The 27249-nt window shown below is 33.5% G+C and overlaps 2 protein-coding genes across 3 annotated transcripts; both read right to left on the bottom strand.

The window, feature by feature from the left end:
• Window positions 1–465: 465 nt before the first annotated feature.
• On the bottom strand, window positions 466–12794 carry LOC131840916 (calponin homology domain-containing protein DDB_G0272472-like; the record flags this gene model as incomplete). Its single annotated transcript, XM_059189132.1, has 18 exons — window positions 466–556; window positions 938–1043; window positions 1637–1772; window positions 2522–2721; window positions 3404–3547; window positions 3727–3849; window positions 4584–4661; window positions 5220–5332; window positions 5970–6066; window positions 6228–6340; window positions 7300–7406; window positions 7727–7917; window positions 8122–8322; window positions 8729–8916; window positions 9961–9987; window positions 10065–10097; window positions 11220–12249; window positions 12690–12794. Coding segments are annotated over 18 exons (3030 nt in total), but the record flags the coding sequence as incomplete, so codon positions are not given.
• Window positions 12795–13672: 878 nt separating this feature from the next.
• On the bottom strand, window positions 13673–25745 carry LOC131840971 (V-type proton ATPase catalytic subunit A). 2 transcript variants are annotated; one of them, XM_059189191.1, is made up of 14 exons: window positions 25640–25745; window positions 23603–23709; window positions 22543–22655; window positions 21331–21558; window positions 20449–20586; window positions 19596–19747; window positions 19090–19214; window positions 18507–18653; window positions 17489–17704; window positions 16665–16824; window positions 16101–16170; window positions 15530–15666; window positions 14990–15179; window positions 13673–14497 (listed from the first exon to the last, which is right to left on the bottom strand). In XM_059189191.1, the coding sequence occupies exons 2-14, from the start codon at window positions 23685–23687 to the stop codon at window positions 14405–14407; spliced, it is 1854 nt and encodes a 617-aa protein (XP_059045174.1). In that variant the 5' UTR covers window positions 23688–23709; window positions 25640–25745; the 3' UTR covers window positions 13673–14404. The 2 variants fall into 2 exon arrangements, with proteins under 2 accessions (XP_059045174.1, XP_059045175.1); XM_059189192.1 differs by lacking the exon at window positions 25640–25745 and adding an exon at window positions 25535–25628.
• Between the last annotated feature and the right edge of the window lie 1504 nt (window positions 25746–27249).

Below are 27249 nucleotides of genomic sequence, written 5' to 3'. Positions count from 1 at the left end.
CATGAGTATGATTATTTTTATTATTGTATTTACAGAAAAAAAATACATATTTATATCAGTTATCTGGTATGCCTAACACAAGTTTGGGATTGCTTGGCTTGGAACTAGATGGCGTTTGTGAATTGTCCAGGGATATTACGTCTTCTGCAGAATAGCTGTTTCAACAATAACCACCTTCCTTTTTAACCAGGTTTCTTTGAGTAACTAAAAAGCAGGTTGACTGAACAATTTGCTATTGTATCTTTTTCTTTTTTCTTATATTTTCTATTGTGTATTGTTCTGTACTGAGATATGTTTATAGCATCTTTGTAATCTGCAAGTCAACGTACAATAATGCTATCGGTGCATAGAACGAAAATAGGTAAAATAAAATAAAAGTTTCTCAAATGAGAATAATTTGAAAATTAATAAATAAAAATTTAGACAAAATATTTACTTTATTCAATAACTATCAGGATGTCGACTAAAACATTACGTAAGTAAAATTATTTTATTCATCTCAATATTATATAAATTCGCTAGTAGTTTCGACTTGGCCCTGAAGTTTTCAAAATACCTGAAATAAATGAATACCACTATAACATTCCTGTTAATATTATGAACACTTTGTTTTCTTTGTATTTGCAATTTATTCTATACAAATATTTACAAAAAGTTTTTAAATCACAACAGTGGCAAAAAAGTATACGGCTCTTCATTGAAACAACAGGGGTGACACTTCCAATAATGACTAACTTATATATATATCGCTTTGTATAATTTGTATTTTGAGATATAGCAGTGAAATTACAGTGTATATAGGCAAGACATCGACACTTGAAGGGTACAGCGAACATAACATGTGTGTGATGCTGTTTATGTATATAGGCGACAGTTGCCACTAATATACACTCGCAATACATAAAAAATGGAAGCAATATAAACTGGTATTGCTCACCGTGATCACCGTCGCCTTCTTCGGAGGGTAGTGGAGCTTCCTTAGATTGATCCACAACTGGGTTGCACTCCAAACATGGATCAAGCTCTTCTTCCATCATATACGACTGTATACGGAAATAGTGAAAGTAGATATGTGGGTTCCAACTTGTTCTTATTGGAAAAACTCAAGAAATACTCAACTGCTTTAAAAATTCTAATTATTATATAAAGCTAAATGTGACTGTTGTGACATAGCTGATGTTTGACTAACTTTTAGCAGAGAGCCCTAATGTTTTCTAGTAATGAATATACGCTAGTTTGATCAGGGCTAATATAACATTCTATTGCTAAAATATGTTGGCAATGAATTCAATAATAGCACTAGTACTGAAAAACTGCTTTTTTAAAAATATTAAATCATTTAAATAAAATAAAAAGATTTTTAAAAATGAAGATGTAGTTAGTGAACTAATAAAATATCAGATACTATGTGCTCGCGATTTTACCCGCGTGAAATTTATAGCTTATTCTGTTGCTTGTGTGTAGGCTTATGCTGTCTGTGTTATTCTGTTGTATATAAGTTATTGTAAACTTTCATTAAACCCCATTCAGTAGATTTTGTCTAAAACAGTAACATACATCCATCGAATGGATGGATCCACAGTGACACTCATACAGTTCCACCTTTATAATATTTGTAAGATTATTCCAAGCGTACTTTTCCATCAGAGCCATATCCAGTGAACCGTTTGGTGGGTATAGACTGCAACTGCAGTGGTAGCGCTTGTCGATGTGTCACCGCATCTGAGATAATAGTATGGGAGCCTCCACACCAGCGATGGCATACGTGATCCCTAAAATCATATCCAAAAGAGGCCATTCTGAAATTATCACACAACTCGACAAAGCTTAACAAAATGTATTTTTTTATGGATGATAATGGAATGATACACCCCGACTGCGCTAACAGTTTACGCTGATGGGGCACCAGTGGGGGATGATAAAGGATGTAGTCAGGTTAGTAAGCCCCTCTACTCAATTGACATTTTAGTCCACATTACTACCAACCCCTTTTCCCAAAATGTGCTTGGTTTCATTTAGGGCTCTCCTCCTCCCATCCTGCATGGACCGATCCTAGATTTCAAGGCATCACATTTCAATTTTAGTATTAAAACACTTAACTACAAAAACGTGATCAGCTGTGAGGAATAGGGGGACAGGTTAAAATCACAGAAAATGGTGTGACATAATTTTTTGTTTAATTAAAAAGTAAATAAGTAGCTTAAGTTAAACGTAAAAGTTTTGCCAATTCCCTAAAATTTTCTAAAAGACAAGCGATTCAAAACGTTTACATGATTTATCCAAGTAAGCCTGCATTAGCACATAACGTTTGAATATATGCAGTAGTTAGAAAACTTATTGTTACCCCTATTTCACATGCGTTTTTTAGATAAAAGAGACAACCTATACGCTTATACATAATATAAATTTTCATTCAAATCTGTCGAGCTTGAGTTGTAAGAAAATAAAAACGAACAGACACATATTCATTTTTACAATATTATTTAAATCACGAAGTTATTAATGACTATATTATTATTACCTATCATCCGCATATTCAGGCAATTTCCACTCTTTCAGACAGAGTGCGGACTCCTCAGCAGGGGCTCCGGTGGGTCGCGGTCTCAGGGCAGGCAGTGGGGGCGGCGCTCCGTGATTTACCTCCACGGCCTCCATCAGGGCCGGTACCATGCATGCGCCGCAAGTAGCATCTCGACATATCTTTCGTGTTAGAATAGCAGCCTATTACCGTAATTTTGACAGGTTAGGTTAATTGTTCCGTTTTGAGTAGGCTGAAATAGGTCACCCTAAGAGCGAGAACGGACCATCTACTGAACGGGCCAACGCCGCCGAAGACGCGGTAGAATGCTAACCCGACCTCGCCACTCCGACAATAACGCTTGTATAAATATGTGGCCTTGAGGATTCTTATTGGGTAAGAATCTCAAGAAGAAGGAAGAAGGAGAATAACAATAAGAATATCTCTGCCGTGGGGACGGTATTATAAAGTTTTTTTCCAAACGATAAAAAAAAAGGTTAGTTGTTGCGTTTATCAGCCGGAGTTGAGGCATAATATGTTAGAAAGATCGAAAGCAATGAAGTAAGAATATTTTGAATTTATGTCAAAATATATATAAAAAATATTAACCTTTCGAGCCAATATTATCAACAGAATGCTACCGCGACCCCGGGACTTCGGCAATTACTGCTCCAATACTCCCCACCGATCACCCTCGGTCAGTATATATGGTTTTCAAGATTTACACACACCACACCTTAAAAATAATTGTTCAGAGCCCACAAGCCCAATAGTTATCACAATGGATGGAATTCCGAAAGGTCTAGTGGATAGAAATCACTCAGTATCCAGTTGCTTGCTAGTATTAAATTACTTAAAAAATACTGCTTATAGTTTAGTATAGACCTTGGGTTCGCCAAGTGCTAACGCAAGTACGTGCAACTTCTCGTGCAGCTCCCGTAGCTGCTGTTGTGTCTCATCTTGGGTTGACAACAACTGCATCAGTTCTGCTTTCTTGCCAACCATCTGAGACAAATCCTTTATAGCTTCCTGTCAGAATAGTAATAGATTTATCCAATGATACTGTGTTTTTGCATGGGAAATAAATTTATTTATTTGTTCCATATCTGTTATAAAATACATATAATACATTCTAAAAAAACTAATTCCCCATTATTCAATCATAATTTCTAAACTCATATAAATACATAGAGAAGATAGCAACATACCATCCAAACACTGTCCTGTTTATAGAACTTCTCATAGCAGATTTCAAGTCGCCTGTCTAGTTCAGCACGAGAGGCAGCGAACTCCAATTCGCTCAACAAACCAGCCAGTCGTGAATTATCTGCCTATAAAATTAAATAATAATAATAATAATCCTGGACAATTCACATAGCGCTATCTAGTCCCAAGTTAGCAGAGCTTATGTTATGGATACAAGACAACTGATATACATACTTATTTTTTTTGTAAATGCATAGGTACATAATAAACATCCAGACCTAGATATAGGTACATACAAACAATCATACTCATAAATAGAATGAAAAGAAGAACTAAGAAATTATAGCTTAGAACCATCTCCATCCATTCATTTTGAAGATACCATACTAACATCCCCACTGGTGCCACAGGGTATACCGTTAGGGCAGACGGATAATGTACCATTCATCCATCACCAATAAAAAAATGCGACTTTAAACTACTTGGATGCCCCGCGCTAATTCATTTACCTAATATCTTCCAAGTTTTTACATATTTTTTCAGTGATGATAATCTATTGCTAAAAGCGTGATGTTATATATATGACCCACTACTGTAATTGTCGATAAATGTACTATACTAAAAGTCAAACTAGCTAACACTTAAAGCATTTTTCGTTTTGGAATCACAGTGCTCAAGATTAGCGTTTTCAAACCTTTTAGCTTTATTTCGTTAATATTGATATTTGACTTCAATCTAAATCATTAAGTTAACTGCTGTCTCCATGCATAGATTAAATAATCACATTCTACAGTAATAAAATATTTCTATGTGGTATATCATAATGTCATCACGTGACATGAGTTGTTACTTGACTTACTTTATCTCTAAGTCCATCCAAAACCTCATCCCGATCAGCTTTCTGTTCTCTTAACATTTCTACGCTGTCCACAAGACTCTACAATTAAAGAAATTTAGTTATTAGAACACTTTGTTCATTATCGCTGTAGAAGAGAGTCAGCGCCGTGACCTAACAGTTTCTAACCCCAACTAATCATATGATATAAAAAAATATATGATATTTTGGACTAACATTCCGATCATGTAAACAAACTAAATTAATATATACCTACGGCGATAGGTTCGCCCCGTTGCCACTATGACTTCAATATGCAAAGCGAAAAATTTGTATGTGATATTTTGCTTTCACCACGACCTTAACAATTAAAGTCTTCGATCCTGATCTACACTAGTAAAAATTATTTATATAGGTATTACATTATTTATATTTTACCGTTTCCCTCCATTAAATTTTATCATCTATTTCAATTATATTTTATACATAAGATGGCTATCCTGTGTGATAGACGTCCGTCCTCGTAAAGACTAGGTTACGAAGATCAATATGTCAAAAATTCATTAAACCATTCAGTCGTTTAGTTATAAAAGAGTAAACTGAGAGATAAACACACTTTCGCATTTATGACGTCACAGTAAAATGTTTTCAGATAAATACATGTAACTCATCGCCAAGTTGCTTCTGGAAGCTGGTGAGCGATTTATGCAGGTGTAATGTATGATCCAGCTCGGAGACCAAACCCCCGTAACGCTCCGTGAGGTCCATCACCGCTGCGCAGTTAAAATAAATTATTCAAAAGAGTTTTCGTCTTTAGTACACATTATTCATATGATTAATCGGGTTTTAATACTGTTTTAATTTAATATTGACATCGCTGTACCCCAGTCATGTTTCAGTGATAGTCAGCCAGTGCAAACAAGTCGAAACGTCGCGAGAGATAAATTTTAATAGACCTTTCAACATATAATTATTCGTGTTAGGACCCGACTAACTTTAATAATAACAAAAGAATTTTCAAATATTAATTCAATTTCAAGAATTTTAAACCTGTCTTTGTACGAGGTGGATGTAGTGCAAATATATAGGGTCAAAATTCTAAAACCTGTCGTTTTGACTTCTGATCTTCTATTGAAGACAGACAATATCTTGCTTTCCAATGGTCGCAGGTTCGATTCTCACTTGGTACAACTATTTGTATTTATGCGTATGATTGTTTGTATCGGTCTGGGTGTTTTCTATGTAAATTATGTGTATATTTACAAAATATAGTAAAATAAATTTGTCATAATTATTAATTCAGCGGTTTAAGTGTGAAAAAGTAACAAACAAATTCACTGTCGCATTTGTAATGTTAGGATAGAAATAACTCTGTTTCATCAATATATGAAATATATAATAATATCTTACCTACTGTTTCAGCATTATTATTTACTTGCTCGAGCTGTGTTAGTCCATCTTTTAAATCTGATCGCAGTTGGTCTATTTGGTCTTGGAAACCTTGCATCTAAAACATTAATATATAGCCATTAATATATAAAGGGATATATAGCGAAATAAATCATGTATGGGCATATCGTAATAATGTGCGGTCATTATTCCATTCCTGCATTCGAGTCTATTATCCAAATGTGTAAAAAAAAATTGAATATCATAGAAACTAATTACCTGAGTAGAAAGTCCGGCATCGAAACCACTGAGCTGTTCTGAATAGTCGGATACGAGTGAGTGTAACGTCGATACACGCGTGTTTAACTGTACTGCCACATTCAGCTTTTCAGCTATAAATGTAAAAACACATGTTTTTAACATTCAGAGATGTGTGTGTGAGAAGTCCACATGTGATGTCGTTTTATGGGGTAAAGATTATTAATAATGGGAAATAGAGATTTCAAATTCCAAAATCGAACTCCACGTCATCGCTCTAAAAAACCGTAATTGTAGATTTCCCAACAATTCCTAGTGAATTTACCACGATGGGCTAACTGAACTGACTTCATCCTCCACTGGTGCCCCGTCAGCGTGTACTGTTAATGCGCTAAAACCGTTGTAAACATTTCCATTAATTTTCATTTATTAAAAAACAAGCTACTATACGCAAACAGTACCTACCGTGGAATTCAATACCATTCATTCATTCATTCATTCATTAGTAATCTACTTATCTATACACATAAACAAAATTGGAATGTCTGTGTGAAATAACCGTTTTTTAGTACATGCATATGAATATAAATAAGATGAATACACCGAAATAACATTTTTTTAAATTTTTGTCTGTCTGTCTGTCTGTCTCTTCGTTCTGGCTAATCTCTGAAATGTTTGGACCCATTTTGACGGGACTTTTTTTTTTGGCAGGTAGCTGATGTAATAAGGAGTAACTTAGGCTACTTTTATTTTAGAAAAATTCATTTATTTTAGAAAAATAATGTTAAATTCCACGCGGACGAAGTCGCGGGAACAGCTAGTATTTAAATAAATTTAACTATAAGCAGTTTTAAATCTGTCCTTTTTCCATCCGTTTAATCATAATATAAAAATAGTATTAAGTAGATTAAATATTACACCAATCTAGGTACTTTTTATTTTTATAGCCAAGGTTTTGTAGATAGAATAGAAGAAAATATATACTCGGTACTTGACTAATATTAGATTGTATAAAAATTGTTAATAACATTATATGAACCTTTTTGTTGCTTTAAATAAATTATTATTATTATTATTATAAAAATAAGCTAACAAACTGATTTCGCCATAGACACTGCCATGTCTGCGGCTGCTGAAGCTTTCGAGACTATTAGATTTACATTTCTTGATAAATCTTCTTTTAGAGAACGGAGAGCATCACTAGAAAAAAATAACATTTTCTTATTAAATGAGTTATTAAAACAGTACTACACTATTGTGTATGTAATTGGTAGCGTCACCGCTTCGCCGCGAAAACTGTGTATGATAAATGATAAATCTATATTAAGAAACGTTAGAAAACTACACTCCAAATACTCGGATTTTCTTACCTTCTATTATTTTATTTTAATAAAATAATATATAGATCACATTATAATGCGTTATATATTACGTCGTTTGATTAACGTTAATAGATGTTTATAAATGTAGCCGACTTTGTTTGTTTTGTTCTTGTGTGATTAACTTAAAAAAACACTAACTCCATCTCTACGTGAGTAACTTTAGGCAAAGATGACAACGTTGGCGCGGTGGAGAAGCGTGAAGCTAGGGATGGCATCCCGACTGAGGCTTTGAAAGGCGATACCACCGACTGCGCAGATCTCGGAGCAACTGACTTGATCGAAGCCGGGTCTATAGCTACTGATTTACCGGGAGTTATTCGAGATTTATCCTGAAAAATGGAGTGCTTTTGCTTAATAATAAAATTACTTTGATGTATCTTTTTAAAAAGAAGATTAAAGGCAATGAATGATGGTAAGAAGTAACCGTCGTTATATATTAATAGTATTACAGACATCACATTATAATATGACACCCGTGACTATAATTGAAATTATGATCTAAAATAAGAAAGAAAATATTTTAGACGGCTTACGTCTGATGTGTCCAACGGTAGCTCAAATGCGTCATGCGTCTCTATGGTGTCAGTCGGCTTCAAAGTGTCAAGTGGTTCAAACTGAACCTCTACAATTCTGTTAGCGAAATCTTCGGGCAGAGCACCTACTGCCGCTAGTTCTGTGAGTAACTCACTCATACGGCCAATAGCTTGTTCAGCTGCTTCTACACGAGCTTTCACCTAAAAATTATCGACCATCTAAGCATTGATACGCTCTCACTTTTTTCAAAATTTATTTTCACTGTTTTATGTAGATTCTTCATTCACCAGACACATGTAGATATTTGTCTGGTGAAATGTTAGAAAAAAATATAGAAGTGAGGTATATACACCCAATACATACCTGCTGATATTCTGTTCACTCTTATATTTAAATCAAGTCGATTAATATTTCATTTTTTTTTATTATAAAATACAAAAAATAGCTCCTACCAGTGCCTTATTCATTGTAACTAAGATAATTTAAATAGCAAAGATTTACTAAAGTATACTAAGTTGTGTTATTGTATCTGGATTACGTACTTGTAATCTAGACAATTCACAGATAACTTAATAGACGTACAAACATTTAAATAAGCATGTTTACCTGCATAGCATTCATGATATCTATAAGAGAAGCACTGCCTTTAGCCAGTTCGGATCTCAGTTGTTTGTTATCCGGCAGTGCTGGTGTTGGCAATGGACCAACATTCTTTTTTAAATCATTCACTAAAGCTTCGAGGATTTCAAATTCGGATCGTGTAACCACTTCTAGGCTTTCACGTCCTCGCGAATCTACCAGTGGTAAATATATTAAAATAATGTTTATATAATTAAAGCGTATTAAATGTTAATACAAGCAAATGGCAAATATTATTCGGTTTTGGTCACCGGGCTTCTTAAACTATGGTAACCACAATAATGTCTGGCGCGCCCGTTATACTTGTGAAGAGGCGCTGCTTGTAGGGACTGGTCTGTTCAGATAACTATGCATAATTTTGTTTTGTTACTCAAATAACTATTTATTTACTAACGTAAGCTTTAATATTTGTCACCTACTCAAAAAATAAAAAAAATATAACTGAACAACATTTATGTAACTTAAAGAGACCCAAGATTATTGCTCAATCTTCTTGTGGTAAGTCTAAATGAGTTAGAATAAAAAATATGACGATTTAAAAGTGCTTATATTAAGTTTATTTGAATAAAAGTTACTTCTATCTGTATTTCCACTATTACTAGTAATATAAACTGTCAAATCGGTCTCTTCTAGAAATTATTTTGTATTATTTAACGACTATAATATATCAGGTACCTAATCCTGATAAATTCATAAACATTCATCACTAATCAATCACCATATCCAACGGAATGTTTTCCCTATCTTTTCGTTCTTCTTCTGTCGGCTTATTACGACTTCCTAGTGATGAACAACAGGATCTATCGTGTTCTCGTAATTTAATCTACTTATTTACTAACTAGCTGGTAGCTGTACAAATGACTTCTTCTGCGTGGAAATTAGCTTTATTTTTCAAAAATAAAAGATTTTTTCTAAAATAACGGCAGCCTAAATTACTCGTTATTACGTCAGCTACCTGCCAATAAAAGACAGGATTTTATTCATCATCATTCAATTAAAATCGGTTCAGACATTTCAGAGATTAGCCGGAACAAACAGACAGACAGACAAAAATTGTAAAAAATGTTATTTTGGTGTATGTGGGTACCGTATTTATATTCATATGCATGTAGTAAAAACCGGTTATTTCAATATTACGTATAGATATCGGATGTGTATACATACTTATATTTGTAAATATTTAAAATACGTTAACATACCAACACGTGTCGTTGGCCCTTTCTCAACTGAAAGTCACATAAACAAATTAGTAACTATAGGTACTGAGCAAATATTAAATTTGACATATACGTACAATATTTACCTACTAACACCTTCTCTTTTTGTCGCTCCACCTCTGAGGAAACAGAAATCAATAAGTAAACTTTCACAGGCATCTTTCACATCTGGACCTACTACCTACTAATACGTCATGCCATACCGACAATTTATAAACAAGTGCACGTCTTTCTGATATCCAAAATGATATTAAATCTATCCAGTCCTTTAAATGTAATTTAGTAACAAACATTCTTATGTCATACAAACATTGATTAAGTGTATGTACTGCATTATACAATAATTAAGTAAGAAAATTACAACCTGATATAACAATACTCGTTCTTGATCCAACCCGGCTTTTACCTTTCTAAACAGAAGAAAACATCTTAAATTTTCTGAACTTTAATGCAATTAGAAAAATATATCATAATTCCTGCGAACATTAATAAGCTCAATGGAACCACAAAGTTATTCCTTACTAGCTATGCTCGCGGTTACACCCGCGTTAAATTTGTGATTTGTGCCTATGTGTTATTCAGATGGTAAGCTATATTATTGCAAAGTTTCATTAAAATCCTTTCAGCAGTTTTTGCGTAAAAGAGTAACAAACATCCGTCCATCCATCCTTCCGCACTCACAAACTTCCTCGTTTATAATATTAGTAAGATTTTAATTACCAGAAATAAACTACGTGAAATATATGAGAGGGCTCCTATCTCACTTACTTTAGCTGCCTAACAGCTTCTGTGTAAGCTGTGTTTAGATTTTAGGGAGTGATTAGATAGTGAAATTACAAGTGAACAGGACATGATATCTTAGTCTCTTTAATCACATCTTAGCCTCGTGGAAATCACATGCTAACGTGATTTCCGTAGTATCTTTAGGTCGGCCGTCAGCTTATTTGTCATTCCAAATACATTAAACATTACACTACACTATACTGGTCATCGCGGGGTTGGTTCTCGAGCGTCATTTTTCATCATCAATTATTGGTTCCCATCGTCACTTGAGGTTTCCATTCTTTAGGCGGTATTCATCACTATTGTTCTTCTGCTCCATAGTTTTGTCGTCATCAAAGGCCCTGCTAACACTCGCTAATCGATTTAAATTATTTATAATAGAGATATACCAGAAATAATAAATACTAAGTGTAACATGTAAATAAAATTGACTTATTCGATACATAAAATACGGATACGTATCGAATAAGTCAGTTTTAAAATTTTAACCTTATCACGTTTTAATTTAGTTTTAGCCGCCATCTCCGCTAATTCTTTATCTTTCTGCAACAACTTCTCCTCCATATCCCTTTCTTTTATTGCTTCTGTTTCCATCTTTTCTCGTTCTTTAGGTGTTACTTTATCCGACTTTTGATATTCTTCTTTCTTTTTATATGTAGTAGCAGTTTTGTCAACCTTATCTTGAACTTTCAATTCCTTTATTTTATCTTTAATACCACCTTGTTCTTCTCTTTCCTTTTCTTTCAGTGTATCTTTTTCGTCTTTTTGCTTATCCTTTGTAGCATTTTTTTCAGACCTTTCCTTTTCTTTCCTCATTACTTTATCTTCAGTTTCCTTTTTATCTTCCCCTGGTCTTTCTTTAGAAACAATATTTGCTTTGTCTTCCCTTTCTTTGGAAATAGCTTTTTCCGCTTTCACTTTTTCCTTTGTTACAACCTTTTCCTTGTCCTTAACAGTTGATCGCTCTTCTCTCTCCTTTTCCTTTACTGTTACTTTTTCAGATTTTTCTCTGTCATTTAACATTTCTAGTTCTTCTTTCTCGTCCTCCTTTATTAGTTCTTTCTCACTTTTATCCCTTTTCTTAGAAATTGTCTTTTGTTTTGCTTTTTGCTTGGTACCCTTTTCACTTTTTGTCGTTTCATCCTGTTCTTCTATTTCTATTTCCTTATGTGTACTTTTTATTGCTGTATCTATTTCTGTATATTGTTTTTGCTCTCCTTTATAAATGGGTCGTTCTGATTTTTCTTTCTCTTTATCTCGTTCAGTTTCTTCTGAAATCTCTCCCATACGGCCTTTAGAAGTATGAGGTCGTGAACTCTTACTAGATGAGCTATCAGTAGATATTTCTACTTTTTTAGTCTTTTCTCTTCTCTCACGAGGTGATAGATGCTCTTCAATTCTGACCTCCACCCGTTGTTCGAGCATGCGCATTTGTCGTGCAAGAATGTGAAGAACTGTCTGCACTAATTTGTAATTTATTACATTTTTCTGTAAATAAATTTTATTATAATTTTATTTATTATACTTTAATAATCTTTCTCAGTGATTTTATATAGCAGTTTTTAAACTTTTTTGGCAGTTATAAACAGGATATTTAAAATAAATATCAGGAGCTCATAACTAAAATATTATAATGATAAATATTCTGTTCCTGTATGTGTATAATAACTGACAAGCTAAGTTCCTATTCAAAGGTTCACCCTTCGAAACGGAACTTATAGTAGCCTGTCAGTAGTACAATACGCAGTGTTGTTACAAATTATGAGTCTCAAACGCTGCCAACCAAGCAAAGTCAATCATTATCCCAAGTAGATTATAATTATTGATTAAAACCTCTACACTTCTTTACGTAACATGGCTTAGTCTGGTAGTGAATAGTTCATGATTTGCCTAACAGTTATCATAAAAATCAAAATCTTTGTATTTACATCTGGTGGACCCATAGCTCTATTTATCAGATCTTCTACACTCATTAATATCGTGGTATCGCTCATATTAGGTTCATCTCTATACTTCATTTTGGGTATAGTAAAATATAATCGCAATTATAAAAAAGTTAAATTTCTTTCAGAAAATTACTCTTGATGAAATTTCATTATTTTATATTCTGTTAAGAGCTGTCACCGTAAGAACCGTAAGTCACTGGTAGACTGCCAGTACCTATGTACTTTCTTTATGAGATTCCTTCTTAGACATTCAACAAAATTATATATAGGTATTGAATATATAAAAAGGTGAATGATTAGTACACTTAATAGTACCTAAGCACTATTTAATATAATGTTTCCTTTATTGATAAATATAAAGTTTCATTTGATCAATAGACTAAAAAATACTAATTAAACTAGTAACGATTGCTCGTGGAAGTATGTGAAAATACAGTTGCAGTGACTTTTTAAATAGATCAATATATTAGTTGTGGAAAAAACCACAATACTGATTCAGAATCAGCAATGAATAATAGTATATCTGGCGTTTAATTCCTTTATTTTTTTGCATGTGTTAACTGGGAATTTGTTGCACCTGAGATACAGTACAATTATATACTAGTTCAGGTGGCACAAGTATTACTATATGTTACATTTTCTAGGTATTATTCTGTTACTATTTGGTATTCGATCTATCCGACTGCTTTTATATTATTCGGCCGACTACCCATTATCTACAAATAAACCGAATTAGACCGATTTTAGACCGAATGCTGAATACTTGTGTAATGTATTTTGTTCTAGTGAGATAATTGGTAAAATGAAAAAAAATAACGAATAATTATTATATATTATATTTAAATTAGAGCATGGAATAAATTAGTGAAATTATATAGAGACAAAACTAGTCACAATACCACACATTGAATGCCATATATCGTGTCAAGCAAAGCATTTTTATAAATGAAACAACGATATACACTTTATATTTTTTTATTATTCATAACTTTCTTCACCTCTCAACACTTAACGTCACAGAAATATATTATTGCGCGGATATATTTGTACACATTGAAACCAAAACAACTACACTTACGTAGAATGTGCACTCACTTGTAACATAATACTGAATATAGATAATCGTTTTAATAAAAAAAAACTGAAACAAGTCATTGAAAAGAATTGTTAAATTTCCATACAACTAAAACAACGTGGAATGCAAGAGGGTACTCGATATTATCGACGATTCATAAAATATCAATGGGCCAAATAATTGATTGTTAGTGTATATAAATAGTATATTTATTTAATAATAATAAGAATATAAATAACAACTAACTGCATAGAGTCGCGCGACCGAATGAGACTAACCGACGTTGGAAACTGCGGGTAACGTATTTAGTGCCATTATTCGAGCGCGCGCACCTCGCTGAGAATCTACGACTCGATTGATCAACAATAGCATCACGAATATTTGATTTGAAACGAGTAATATAAACCTATGCACTCTACATAGACTTCAACACGTATTATTACTAAGTATTAACAAGAAATGTCAACTCGAGCGAGCTATATTCACCCCTTAATTAGGCTTTGGGTGATTCCAATATATTATTATTTAGTCCATGGTATTGTTTATTAAATATGTAATGGGATAGTTTGTGATTATAGCCCCGTTTTAGATGCCGCTCGTCTGACGTGAACGCGCCAGTATCTTAGTCCTCGAGGTTACGGAAGGCTGCTGACATATCTTCGAGGAGTTGGTCAAAGTCTGCCTTGATTTTAGCCTCGCCGTCTTTTACTGGATCCTGTAATAATAATTATTTATACTATTAACTTCTTACAACAATTTTATACTTGATGATTGCTAAGACTGCAAAGTCTTATATACAATCCAGGTCTTGAGATTCTGATTTCTTTTTCAATTGAGCCACAATTGATCATAGATAAAAATATATTTCTATAATTGCTCTAATTTCGACCTACCTAATTTAGACCTAAATATGCCTCCACACTGATACCATGATACAAAGTTTCATAACGCAATATTTATTTTCGTATTTACAAATACTTCAAAAAAAACTTTAAAAAATTTTCGAAAACATCGGGCATTACATAGTAATTAATTATAGATTTTTCTGTAAATTGGATTACATTGTCAACGGTACATTTGTAAAAATACCAATTAGTAATTTTTTTGTAAGTGTTAAAACAAAACATACTTTAAAAAAATAATAGTATATTAGCGTCAGTCATTCGAGTGAAAAGGAAAGACAGAGTGAATGGTGATAACAACTAACCTTGAACTTCATGGAGGAGAGCTGGTAGAGGACATTGCCCATAGCGTCGCGGATGACATTCCAGGTGACCTTGTTGTCTGACTGCGCGGTCGACTCGACGGCATGTCGCGACATGTCGTAGAACGCAATTATGTTCTTGAGCATGCCCACCGTCTTGTAGAACGGGCAGAAGCGATCGTACGCCGAGTAGCTGTTCACATATACATACATCATTAAAGACTTTACTATATAAAAACATCAATAAGTCAAAGAAACTTAAGCCAGAAAAAATAAGCCAACACACTCCACATAAAAAAAATCATTATCACACATAAATATTGCAGATTAGATGCAGATGCCAGTTTGCTCAATGTCGACTTTTGCCCCCAAATTTCAACCAAAATATTCCTAACTCAAGTTTCGAGTAAAATTCCTTGGGGGATTTTGATTCTATAAATCCTGATAACATGTATCTTTTAGACTGCGTGTTTTTGTTCTTAGTTTATGTATTACAAACAAAAATAATATTTTTATAACATTACGTTAGAGGGAACGGCTCACCTGTTCTGCTGGAGGAAGTCGTCTTTAAGGAGCTTGGCAACCTCAAGGGTGATCTTGTCGGTCTCAGCCAGCGAAGCTTTGCCGACCAGCTGCACGATTTCAGACAGATCCTCTTCCTCTTGAAGGATCTCCTTGACCTGAAGAATAAAATGTAAAAGGCTTATTAATAGTTCTTCATTCTCGTATATAATATTTTTTTCATATTATCGATTGAGCTAGAAACAATTCCAAATCTCTCGTGTTCCAATGTCCAAATGAGGTTAAGACTTGTTTGAATTTTAGACTCAATTTTGGAAACTTATAAATCCATATTTACTCCAGAACTTTGTTTTAAAAGTAATCCTTGCTTTTTATTTGAAGTAATGGTCATAATTAGAGGTACTCTCTAATTATGACCATTACTTCAAATAAAAAGACACAGCCGTAGCATAAACAATATTATAGGTCTTAATTACTGTTACATTTGTAGGTTTTTATTGTTGATATAAAGACAATCATTTAAATTATCTGATGAATTTTCACAAGATAATTTATTAATTAGTACACATAATAAATATTGATTTGTACATACCTTGGTCCTGAGTGGTACAAAGTCGCCATAGTTCTTCTCATAGAAGTCATCCAGCGCACGCATGTACTTGCTGCATAAAACAAAACACAGAAAATTTAAATAAATGGGTATATATAATTATTCTCAAAATTCATTATAATTATACAAAGTCATACAGTTTTTCATATTTAGTGTCAGACACTAAATACATATGAACAACGGGGTCATGTTTAGTGTTGTAAATAACATAGAAGACAATCAACAAAATCCTAAGATATATTTTAACTAGCCGCCTCGCCTCCTCGCCGCCTCGCCTAACAAGATTACAAATATACAAGGAAAAAATATTTGCAACGGTAAAGCAGATGATAAGTGGCGACCGTCGCCATATTATACTGATGTATGGAGCACCACATAGATTATTTCATTATGTGATCCCAATGGTAATATACCCCTCTAAATTCACTGCCATATCTCACTCCCGTCTCACAGTTTACAAAAACCTGAACACGCAGGCGAGTTGGTTTAGTGACTACCACAATCAAAAGAGTAAGTATATATAGGTTATAAGTCATAATAAATCACCTGTATGAGATAAGCCAGTTGATGGAGGGGAAATGTTTCCTCTGGGCAAGTTTCTTGTCGAGACCCCAGAACACTTGGACGATACCGAGCGTAGCTGAAGTGACAGGGTCGGAGAAGTCACCACCGGGCGGGGATACGGCACCCACGATGGATACGGAGCCTAGCAAAATTAAAATGTAAAAATTAATCAGAAATCTATCAAAAATTACCTTCTGTTAAGGAAAGAGAACATATAAAAAAGATTACGGCAGATCGTAGAAAATAGTAATAGCTCCACCGACAAAATAGTAGCTCTTAATTTATTAATGAATGAAAGAAAGAATAGTAAAGTTATTATTTTTAAATACTATGACTGTTTATGGCCAATTAAAGCTCAACACTATTAAATGTGCGTAATAAGTTTGAATTTTATTTTTGTGTGCTGTTTCCCCTGGAAGCCATCATGATAAATTTCTGGTGAATTTACCACGATGGCCTACTGACCTAACTTCATCTTCATATTATCATCCTCCACTGGTGCCTTGGAAGCGTTTACTAGCCCAGAAGGGTGCACTATTACATAATAATAAACCTTATGAAAAGATATTATATATTAGATAGGTTGGACTGGAAAAGATTTTTTTATAGTATAGCTAGCTAGACAAATGAGCTTGCGGCTGACTTAATGATGAACGCCGCCGATAAACACCCTCAACACCAGGAATATTGGAAGTGTGTTGCCACAAGGAACAAATTCTTATCTTGTAGGTTCCAATTTCGGTTCGGAAATACCATAGGTGGAAGGTGGTCCCACAATATCATTCAGATAGTAAAACGTGACTTACCTTCCCTGTCAGGGTTGCCCATACACTTGACACGGCCGGCACGCTCGTAGAAGGAAGCCAGGCGAGCACCCAGGTAGGCGGGGTAGCCCGAATCGGCAGGCATCTCAGCCAGACGACCGGAGATCTCACGCAACGCCTCGGCCCATCGAGACGTGGAGTCAGCCATCATGGACACGTTGTAACCCATGTCACGGAAGTACTCGGAAAGTGTGATGCCTGCATACACATATATACATTATATTTTTTTATTGCACTATTTACTTTATTACTTTATTGCACCAAATATAAAAAAGAAATTAACTGGTACAAAACCTGGTCTAATCGCTAAGCAATACATCTAGTATTGAAATATACTGTTTGTTGCTCTCTGAACTGTTTATATTTTTAATATAAATAACTTATTCTTTTACAAACAAGGCAAAAAAATTATTTTCTTTACTAAATTTAAGATTCAGTATAATATTGGATACTAGTGGCCCAAGCTAAGCAAAGCTTTGTTTATTTAAGCTTTGCATTCCATAATTTTATAGGAGATAGATATCTATCTATATATATATATATATTGCTGTATCTAGGTATATCTAGGTATAATTCAAAGCAGATTAATTATGGACCCTGTTGGCCACAGAAAGCGGAAAAGCTTTGTCTAGGTGCTGATAATGTTGTAATTTGCATATTTATTTATATTTACAATATAATAGAATAATTTCATCAATCAGTGGAGTGGTAATAAAAACTATCTTTAGTTCGTTCGTAATTTCGAAAAATGTCTTTTATATAATTTTATACAATACTAACATTAATGAATCGCGTACAAAAAGTGAATTGATTAATTTTTAGGTTTCCATAACTAAAAACTAGAACTCACCCAAAACTATACAATCAAACTTGTGAATACAAATGTTAGTTTTGTGCGAGTCTACTCAAAACTGCTACTATAGGAAGTAAGGCTGTGTGGATAACCACCAAGGTCATCATATATTACGATAATAGTATTTAAGTTAAACGATATACTGACCAGTATAGATGGAGGCCTCACGGGCAGCGACAGGCATGTTGGATGTGTTGGCGACCAGAGCAGTACGCTTCATGATAGATTCAGTGACGCCCTCGATCTCCACAGTCAGCTCGGGGAAGTCCCGCAATACTTCAGACATTTCGTTACCTACAACGACATTTTTATGTACAATTGTATATTTACAAAAAAAAGGACTGGGTTCTTTGATTTAAATAAATCTTTTTTTTTAGTAAAGGAATAAAAAAAATAACAAATGTTCGTAATATCTATTCACAAATTACGTAACACATATTTCATGATATTTTGACCCTTTTTCAGCCCTAGTCACGGCTTATTAGACTCCCCCCTCCCAAGTGTGACGTCACAAAATTAGCTATTAGTAGTAAACTTTTCACAATTTAGACAAAGTTAGTAATATTTTTAACTTCCTCATTAATAGTCTAATTTCTTCATTTAATACTTAGATTGTTACACTTTGAATTGTGACGTCACGAAATTTTGAAAGGTCTCTCTTGTCATATAATGGTCACTCTTTGTGGTATTTTGTCTTTGTTTTAAAGGTTAGAAAAACCGTTAAACATACCTCGCTCTCCGCAACCGACGTAGATGATGACGTCAGAATTGGAATACTTGGAAAGAGCCTGTGAGATGACAGTCTTGCCACAACCGAAGGCTCCGGGGATGGCAGTGGTACCACCCTGTACGCACCTATTATAAACATTTACGTTGTAAATTTACATTAGTTTAAAATATGCAAGATTCTTGCTCTTTCTTCGTATGACGTGACAGCTTTCCGAATGAGTGGCAAATAAAATAAATGCATTCAAAGATTCTTAAATCTAAGTTTAGTTGAATAAAGTAGTATTATCATAAAATGGAACTAAATGTACTAACATTTAGTTCCATTTTATGATGATCATCACAATTAATGAAAGCTTCTGAAGCTAATATAGCATGCTTCCTGTCATACATATTCGAGTTGAAACGTCGAGAATGGCTGGAAATACCTTTATTTACCATAAAATTATTCGTGTTATTACCCGTTTAACAATATTAACAATCGCAGTGAATAAACATAATTATACGTACGGGAAAAGTGAATCAAGCACACGCTGTCCGGTGAGCAGGGGATGGTTGGCTGGCAACTTCTCAGTGACGGGGCGCGGCTGTCGCACCGGCCACACTTGCAACATAGTGTACTGTGCCTTCTCGCCGTCGAACTCCGTCTCCAGTACCACGTCCTGTACAAGCAAACAATTGTATATAGAGAAATCTAAATATTTGAACATTTGATGATAAGGTGGGTCTATTTTTAGACATCTAGAAAGAAATACACTACGTCTATTACAGCTTACAGCCCTGGTCCAGTTTTCTGGTATGTTATAAAAGACTGTCAATAAGTGAGATGTTTCAAAATATATATTTTATGGCATATTTATTTCTCAATTTTGTCACTGGAATTTCAAAAGCTGATGGCCCACTTGATGCGAGGAGGTAATCGTCGCATTTGTAACACCCAACCGAAATCAACAGAGGACTTTTTACAAAATTCTACCTCCGTAAAAACAGTCCAACTTAACCAATAAATAGTAATGTTTGTCGGTTAACTTTGTGCCACGGACATCTCGACATTATGTGACGATCGTGATTACCTTCATTTATTGCCAATGCGGTGGACTAAATCATGCCTTTGTATCTACTATAGATATATAATATCACTGCCATATCTTTTCCACCGAAAGACAGCTTATAAACTTACTGCAGAAATTGTTGAAACAAAACAACGCGACAATTTATTTAAAGGTTAAAAAAACTCATTTTTCAAAGACAATCATAATACTTCAGATCTTATTAAATAGAAATAGTAATAATCATACTGCCGCACTAAACAAATAGAGCATTGTTATCTTGGATTCGTTTACATTAAACCTGACATACTTACAGTGACTTTGTAATTGCCTGAAGGCGCGATGTAGGTGACGGTACCCTTGGCCTTGGGCGGCATCAACATCTTGTGTTTTACCAGAGTATTCTCATGTACAATACCGTACAAGTCTCCGCCGGTAATGTGGGACCCGACCTGAAGAATAAGCGACAACAATTATTCTCTGCGCCACCATGGTTGACTGGTAGAAAATTCCGCATGCTGTTAAGACCGCCAAATTGATCGTACTATATTTTTGTATTGTGTGCATTGAAGTTAAATAATAATAACATTGTGATTATTTTTGTTTTATGTAATTGGAATATAAAACTAAGTATCTACCTGATAGTAATCAATAACCTTCGCAGCACTGCGGATAACACACCGTCCGGTGGCAACCGTAACACCACTCTGGCGTTGCCATTTCAAACTAGACTCGACTTAAATGTCATACTTCTAATCCTGTAATTTCACTGCTTAATCTACACTCTATACAACTGAAACACAACTTAAAAAACAAGCTACTAGGCGACTGAAATAAGTGAGACTGAGGAGAATAAACATACTGTTACCACATTTAATTGAATAATTGAGAGATTTGCATAAAACAGTACGGTGAAGAAAACGAGATAAAGCAGGCTTTATAAATCTGAGCAAAAAGCACCTCTCGATTCTGGAATCTCATGATCGGATTCATTTGCAAATATGAACTTTAAATTATTGTGGAGACAATGTCAATTCTTTTACAGGATTATTAAACTACACACGCCGACTCATCATATTTGACGTAAATGGTCAAATCGGAAAATGCAAAGAAATACGCAATAAAGTTAGGTGTGTATTCAACACTTGGGAATTGTAAAAATATAATAACATACACAAAAAAAAATACAAACAAACCTTGATATTCAATGGGTTGAATTCCCAGTCGGTTTCTCTAGCTAAGCATGGCACGTTCACACCCTTAGGAATGTAGATGGATTGTGTCAACTCATTGATGTCTTTCAATGGGCGCTGGATACCGTCAAAAATGGAGCCCAAGATACCGGGGCCCAGTTCCACAGAGAGTGGCTTGCCGGTACGCAGTACTGGATCACCTACTGTCACACCAGAGGTTTCTTCGTATACCTATTGATAAAGAGACAAAGTCTCGGTTAATACTTTCCTATCTAACATTACACAATACATATCAGTAGTACAAATATTTCAACATTGACATTCTAATTAAAATTATACCTACATAGTTACGTAATAGTCAGGTCTCATCAACAGCGCTGTTTCGCAGAAAGCATAAACGTTTTTTATGCAATTATTGTAGGTTGGTAGGATGGTATTTTTTTTATTGAAGGTTTTGGGCTATAGTCAGTTAAGACCTATATACAACTGATGGTAAATCACAACTGCCGCTTATACAGGGTTAGTCGGAAATGTATACTAAGCCGCAAGGATATGAAAATCCTAATACCTATAATTAACAACTTTTGCTCTACTACTTTCCCTAAAACCATAATAATATAACGTTTTAGAGATATATTCAATTTTTTTATTTAAAAATACAATAACAATAAAAAAACACAATCGTAACATTAGCTGTCATCAGCCCTTTCATAATAGAAAAATTAGAATCCTGCTTTTTTTAGGTACGCCCCTTACTACCTACCACCACTAATCAAGATGTCCTGCTTTTTTTAGTTACGTCCCTTACTTACCACCTACCACCAATGAAAAAGATGTCGGCTGTTAGATTTTTTATTAAAGAATAGGGTTGCCAATTCTTTGTAATAAAAAATTATTGTTCAATTTTGCACGAATAATAAAAAATCTCTTTCAGAAATAACACGCGTAATCAATTAGTAATATGTTACAGCGCTAGTAGCTTAGTACACCCTTTCCAAATAACCCTATATATATTAACAGACAAAATAAGGTGTATGGCTTCCACACTCTGTAATTATCCTTATCTCATCCTTCACACAAGAGGAGAAGGGGATTGCGTAATGTGAACTCATGACCCATTAATAGCAATGTACCATGTCAGTTTAACCTCAACGCGGTTCCCCCTGATAAATATGTAAATATACCCCATTGTAATTATAGGTACAATAAACAAACCTGAATGGTGGCAAGGTCGCCCTCCAGTCGGATGATCTCTCCTACCAGCTCATTGTACCCGACACGCACCAACTCGTACATAGCTGATCCGGACATCTTCTCCGCCGTTACGACTGTTAAACAATATTTATATATTTGTAGATCAGCCTATGGCCATATCCCTATTTTAAAATACGTAGTATATAGTAGTTATTAAGTGAGGTGTATTTTTTTAACGCATGAGTCTAAGTAAATCACGAAAAACATTTTATTGACCACTAGTTAATTTATTTCGTGGTTGATATTTGTCACATAATTCAAATATGCTGAAGCTCAACATGATGGTAAGTGATAACCATCAACTATAGGGGGGAAGTAGATTGTTAGTAATGTTGACCCCATTGCTAGCAATGTACCATGTGGAACTTGTCCTCCATGTAGTTTCCCCTGGAAAACATCATGTCAAGTCTTGGAGAAATTGTCAAGATGAGCTAACTGGCCTGAATTAACAGTGCCCCCCACTGGTGCCCCACCAGAGTAAACCGTTAGCGCAGGCAGGTGCATCATTCCTTTATCATAAAAAAAACTGTCGCTAGAGATGTTGACTACAAATCAACTAATCATAATGATATAATAAATATATCATGATATGTAACCATTAAAATATATATCAAATGAAGATAATAAAAAAATAACTTTGTTTTATTTTCCCAACATAAAAAAAATTACATCCTTTACACAACTATTGTCTGTGATCTATAAATTTATTAAAGATTTTTATAGTCCAAAAACATTTAAATTAGATTAAATATACTATTTAACACATCTCCATTTAGGCCTACCCTCATTAGAGCATTATTGGCTAATATAAGGAACCAAGGTCAAAAATTTCGAATCTCAGACAGCAGACTCCTAGAAATTAAAGTACAATTTTAGGGACCCTCTTAAAAAACACAGGTCTAATTTCAGATAATTTATTTTAATACTGCCCTGAATAGTCCACATTTTAATGATTAAGAAACACTGCCCTAGCCATTACAGCAGACAGATGATTTCAATATATATATTTATTATATCTTACCGGGTCCAGATACAGCAAATACATAGCCAAACTTCTCCTCATTCTCTTCATTGGCGATTGTCTTCAAACCGCCTCTAGCCGTCATTTTGTTCTAATGAATCTTTAACCTGTGATAACAAAACATTAAAACTATTATACACAAAACATTGTCAATCATTTTTAAATTTAAAAAAAATTAAAATACTAGGATGGAAATATTTTATCATCACAAACAAACATTAGGATAGATGTATGAACATAATGATAAATTATTATTATTATAGGTGATTTTTCCAATACCAGCGTACTGTAATGTGTTATGTATTAAATAATGTTGGTTCCTGAACTTTATTACCCTGGTAATACAGGTGAAAGTAAAGATAGGGTCATAAACAAAAATAATACACAATTAAGCATAGTATTTAATATATAATATCCAGTATTTAAGACCACTTCACGAATAGTGAAAATTCTAAGCTTATACACTTCCACATAGTAGTACAACTAATCAGCACTAACTGTACTTGAGTCTAGTAATATATTATATAATAGTTCCATTCTTCAGCTTTCATAAAATTGTGTGAATAAATATTTATTTATTACCTCTATAACTTAAAGATGTATCACAGTGACACTATTTTATTCTGAGTATTATTAAATTATTATAATTTAATATATTAAAAAATATATATAATATGTCTTAAAAAGAGGTCCCGTCATGTATATGTTAATAATAAACTCATTTTTACAGAATACTAAAGCTACTGAATTATTAGAATAAAATTGAGAGTGATCAGCTGACCCTTATCAAGATATGAGTTGATAAACATCATCAATCAATGTCAATTCAAGTTTTCTTTATTTAATTTACTATCATCATCACCATGTCTTGACACAATATAATTTCCATTACCATTTTGTAACCCATGTACTTATTCGACTTACTATATAAAATCCTATATCTATGAGATCTGTACTCAGATTTATGTAAGTGTCATTTGTAAGGCAGACTTTGTCACAATTATGATCAAAGTAATGACAACCTTGATTGGCAATTAGCGCCCTGCTTTATTTCTAAATGTAGTTAGTGGTTAGTTTAGTTTGTAATTATGAATTTGTAAATACAAAACTTATAAAAAAATTGACTACATGTTCGAATATGGGTTGGGTATCAATATATACTGCATATTTAAGAAATACTTGAATTAATAAATCTATGAGATGGCTGGTACCAATATTACAATATCTCAATTTGGAAAAAGAAGCTGCTGTATCATATGACAATGGATATTTCTAATGTAGGTTGGTTTAAAAGGTACATATTGTAATTTTATTTATGTTACATTACATATGAACACTTTAGAAACCATTTCCTATTTAAATCTAATTATTTAGTATTTTTCTGTCATAAATATTACTAACATATTTAATTAAATATTGTCTTTACTATTTGTAAATCTGTGCAATTTTTACCCCAAAATATACTAATATTTCAGATTACATGAGATATTACATTAATTTATATTTTTGGTATTTAAAGACGTCTCTACAAATTACTCAATAATCTAGTCCCTAATATAACCTAAAGTATTGCTGTAGAACATATCCCACTTAATTTTGTTAGACAAAGATAGACCAACAAGATAAACGGCATTAAGAAATAAAAGATCTAAGAATCAACAGCAAGGTGATAGAAATAAATAAGCAAAATAGCCAAGATTTAAATATGATGAATAGTCACATGATTTTTATTGAGGAATTGAATGTGAAAAATATATTTAAATCTAGACAGTAAGTCGTGACAATAAACGTTTTAAACAGTGTACAATTCATAATCTAATAAAATAAATCTTAGAGCACAGTAAAAATCGATTCATGAAACAAATAAAAAGAAATGTAGGAAAAATTAAGACCATTAAGAAATGTCCATAGGCGTACATTGAACAATCTTACCGTAATTTAATAGCGTTGCAAATATATCCAAAGCAAAAAACACAAGCACAAGCAAATGCTTATAACATAAAAAATATATATTTATTGTAATAAAATTCAACTCACGAGACGAGAAAGATAGAATAGGCGAACCGAGAATGGCGGAGTAACAACTTATCACAAGACCAATGATAAAATTTATGTCAGCTGACCTGACTCTATGCTTCTTTGTCTACGGCTGCATTTTCATTGATTTTGGGAAAAGTATGGTTTACATCAATTAAGTTAATGAAATGATTTAGTAAGTACTTAAGTAGGTCGCCCACAGATGATGATGCTCACTAATTTAATCAATTATAAATAGGCTACATAGTTTGTTAATAATCTATATCCCGCACACGTTATTTATTTCTCAAATTCGTAGTTTATAACTGACAAATTGCCATTTATAAAAAAAGGAAGAGAATATTATTTATACTCTGGCTCGGGCTCAGTACTCTGTGTTCTAAGGCTATCTGATCTGACGCTAACTGTCTGTTTTACTGTATTACATTTCATCTGTTTTCAACAAATAGGTACCTATTTGACAAAATTAAACTGTTTTTTGTATGTTTTGTTTTAAATTTTTAATCGTTATTAATATTTCACTTTTTGCTTCGTAAAGCAACTAAATTATCTGGCATATAGACCTTATAGCATTAAATGTATGTTATATGTGCTTACTTGTGAATCTGATAAACAATATGTAATCAAATTTTATAAATCGACTGTTTGTTCTCAGGAATCACAGCGAAATACAACTAAGCAAAACGTTATCGTGGTTGTTACGCCACGGAGCTACTAAAGAAGGTCTTAAATTGAAGTAAGTCGATTAACAATCAATTTTAATAAGACATCTTTTCTTTCTGATCGTACAAATACTACGTGCTTGACGCAGTAGTATCTGTTATACTTGATAAAGCAATGTTTAAATACCACACACTTTTCCAATGTTTTCTTTGTTTTTTTCAGTAGCTTGGAATTTCTGCCAATATAATCTTTACGAATTGACTTCTGTCAGTCCTTGCGAGTGGCGCAAGAAAGACTAGTATAACGGTTAAAATTTAAAGCCATTGTTTAGAATTCCATTTTTAAATTATATATTTAAACTGGCTTTAATTTATAGCATTTTTGTAATTCAGTTTTTGTTATTTGCCGTCTCATATAAAGAATAATGAATAGGTAAGAAAAGTCCCCTCCTCATCTTGTACTTCAAATTAAATTTAGAAATGTTATGTTTTCTCCTTGATATAAAAAAAACTCTTAGTCATTTTAAGACCCGATGTAGAAGTAATAGAGTAGTGACTATGAGAGAAGAGGGATGGAGCTGAAGGGTTAAGGAGCAGGTTTCACTCCTTATGAAAAATACCATCCAACCATGCTGCTTTGAAGAGTAGAATGGTATTTATTGTCTACTGAAAATTTGCTTTGTTTTGTATACTTCTTGCCATTTCACAGTCTGAAGTGAGTTATTATTTCTCTGTGAGGTTCCAATGAGGTGTTCATATCTATCTGGAAACCTCGCAAGTAGATTGCTAGCAATAAGTCACTTGTTTTTACATTGAACAAATGACCTATAATGTTATTCTTCTCCTTAGAGAGCATTCATTCAACTGCTTGCTAATTTTTATCTATCTAATATTTATTCAGATCTCCAGGTATGTTATCAGACATATTTAAAAAAATAGTGTATAATT

The sequence above is a fragment of the Achroia grisella genome, unplaced genomic scaffold (genome assembly GCF_030625045.1).
Source record: "Achroia grisella isolate CSIRO2021 unplaced genomic scaffold, CSIRO_AGI_Agris_v1 utg152, whole genome shotgun sequence".
NCBI lineage: Eukaryota > Metazoa > Arthropoda > Insecta > Lepidoptera > Pyralidae > Achroia > Achroia grisella.
Note: the sequence above shows the minus strand (reverse complement) of the source record. Positions and strands in the feature narration are given on the sequence as shown.

Coding starts and splice junctions, on each gene's coding strand:
- LOC131840971 (XM_059189191.1), bottom strand. CDS start 23,687: ATGACGGCTAGAGGCGGTTTGAAGACAATCGCCAATGAAGAGAATGAG. Junction 18,654..19,089: donor CGTCGGTTGCGGAGAGCGAG/GTATGTTTAACG, acceptor ATGTCGTTGTAG/GTAACGAAATGTCTGAAGTA. Junction 17,705..18,506: donor TGAGGCCTCCATCTATACTG/GTCAGTATATCG, acceptor ATGTGTATGCAG/GCATCACACTTTCCGAGTAC.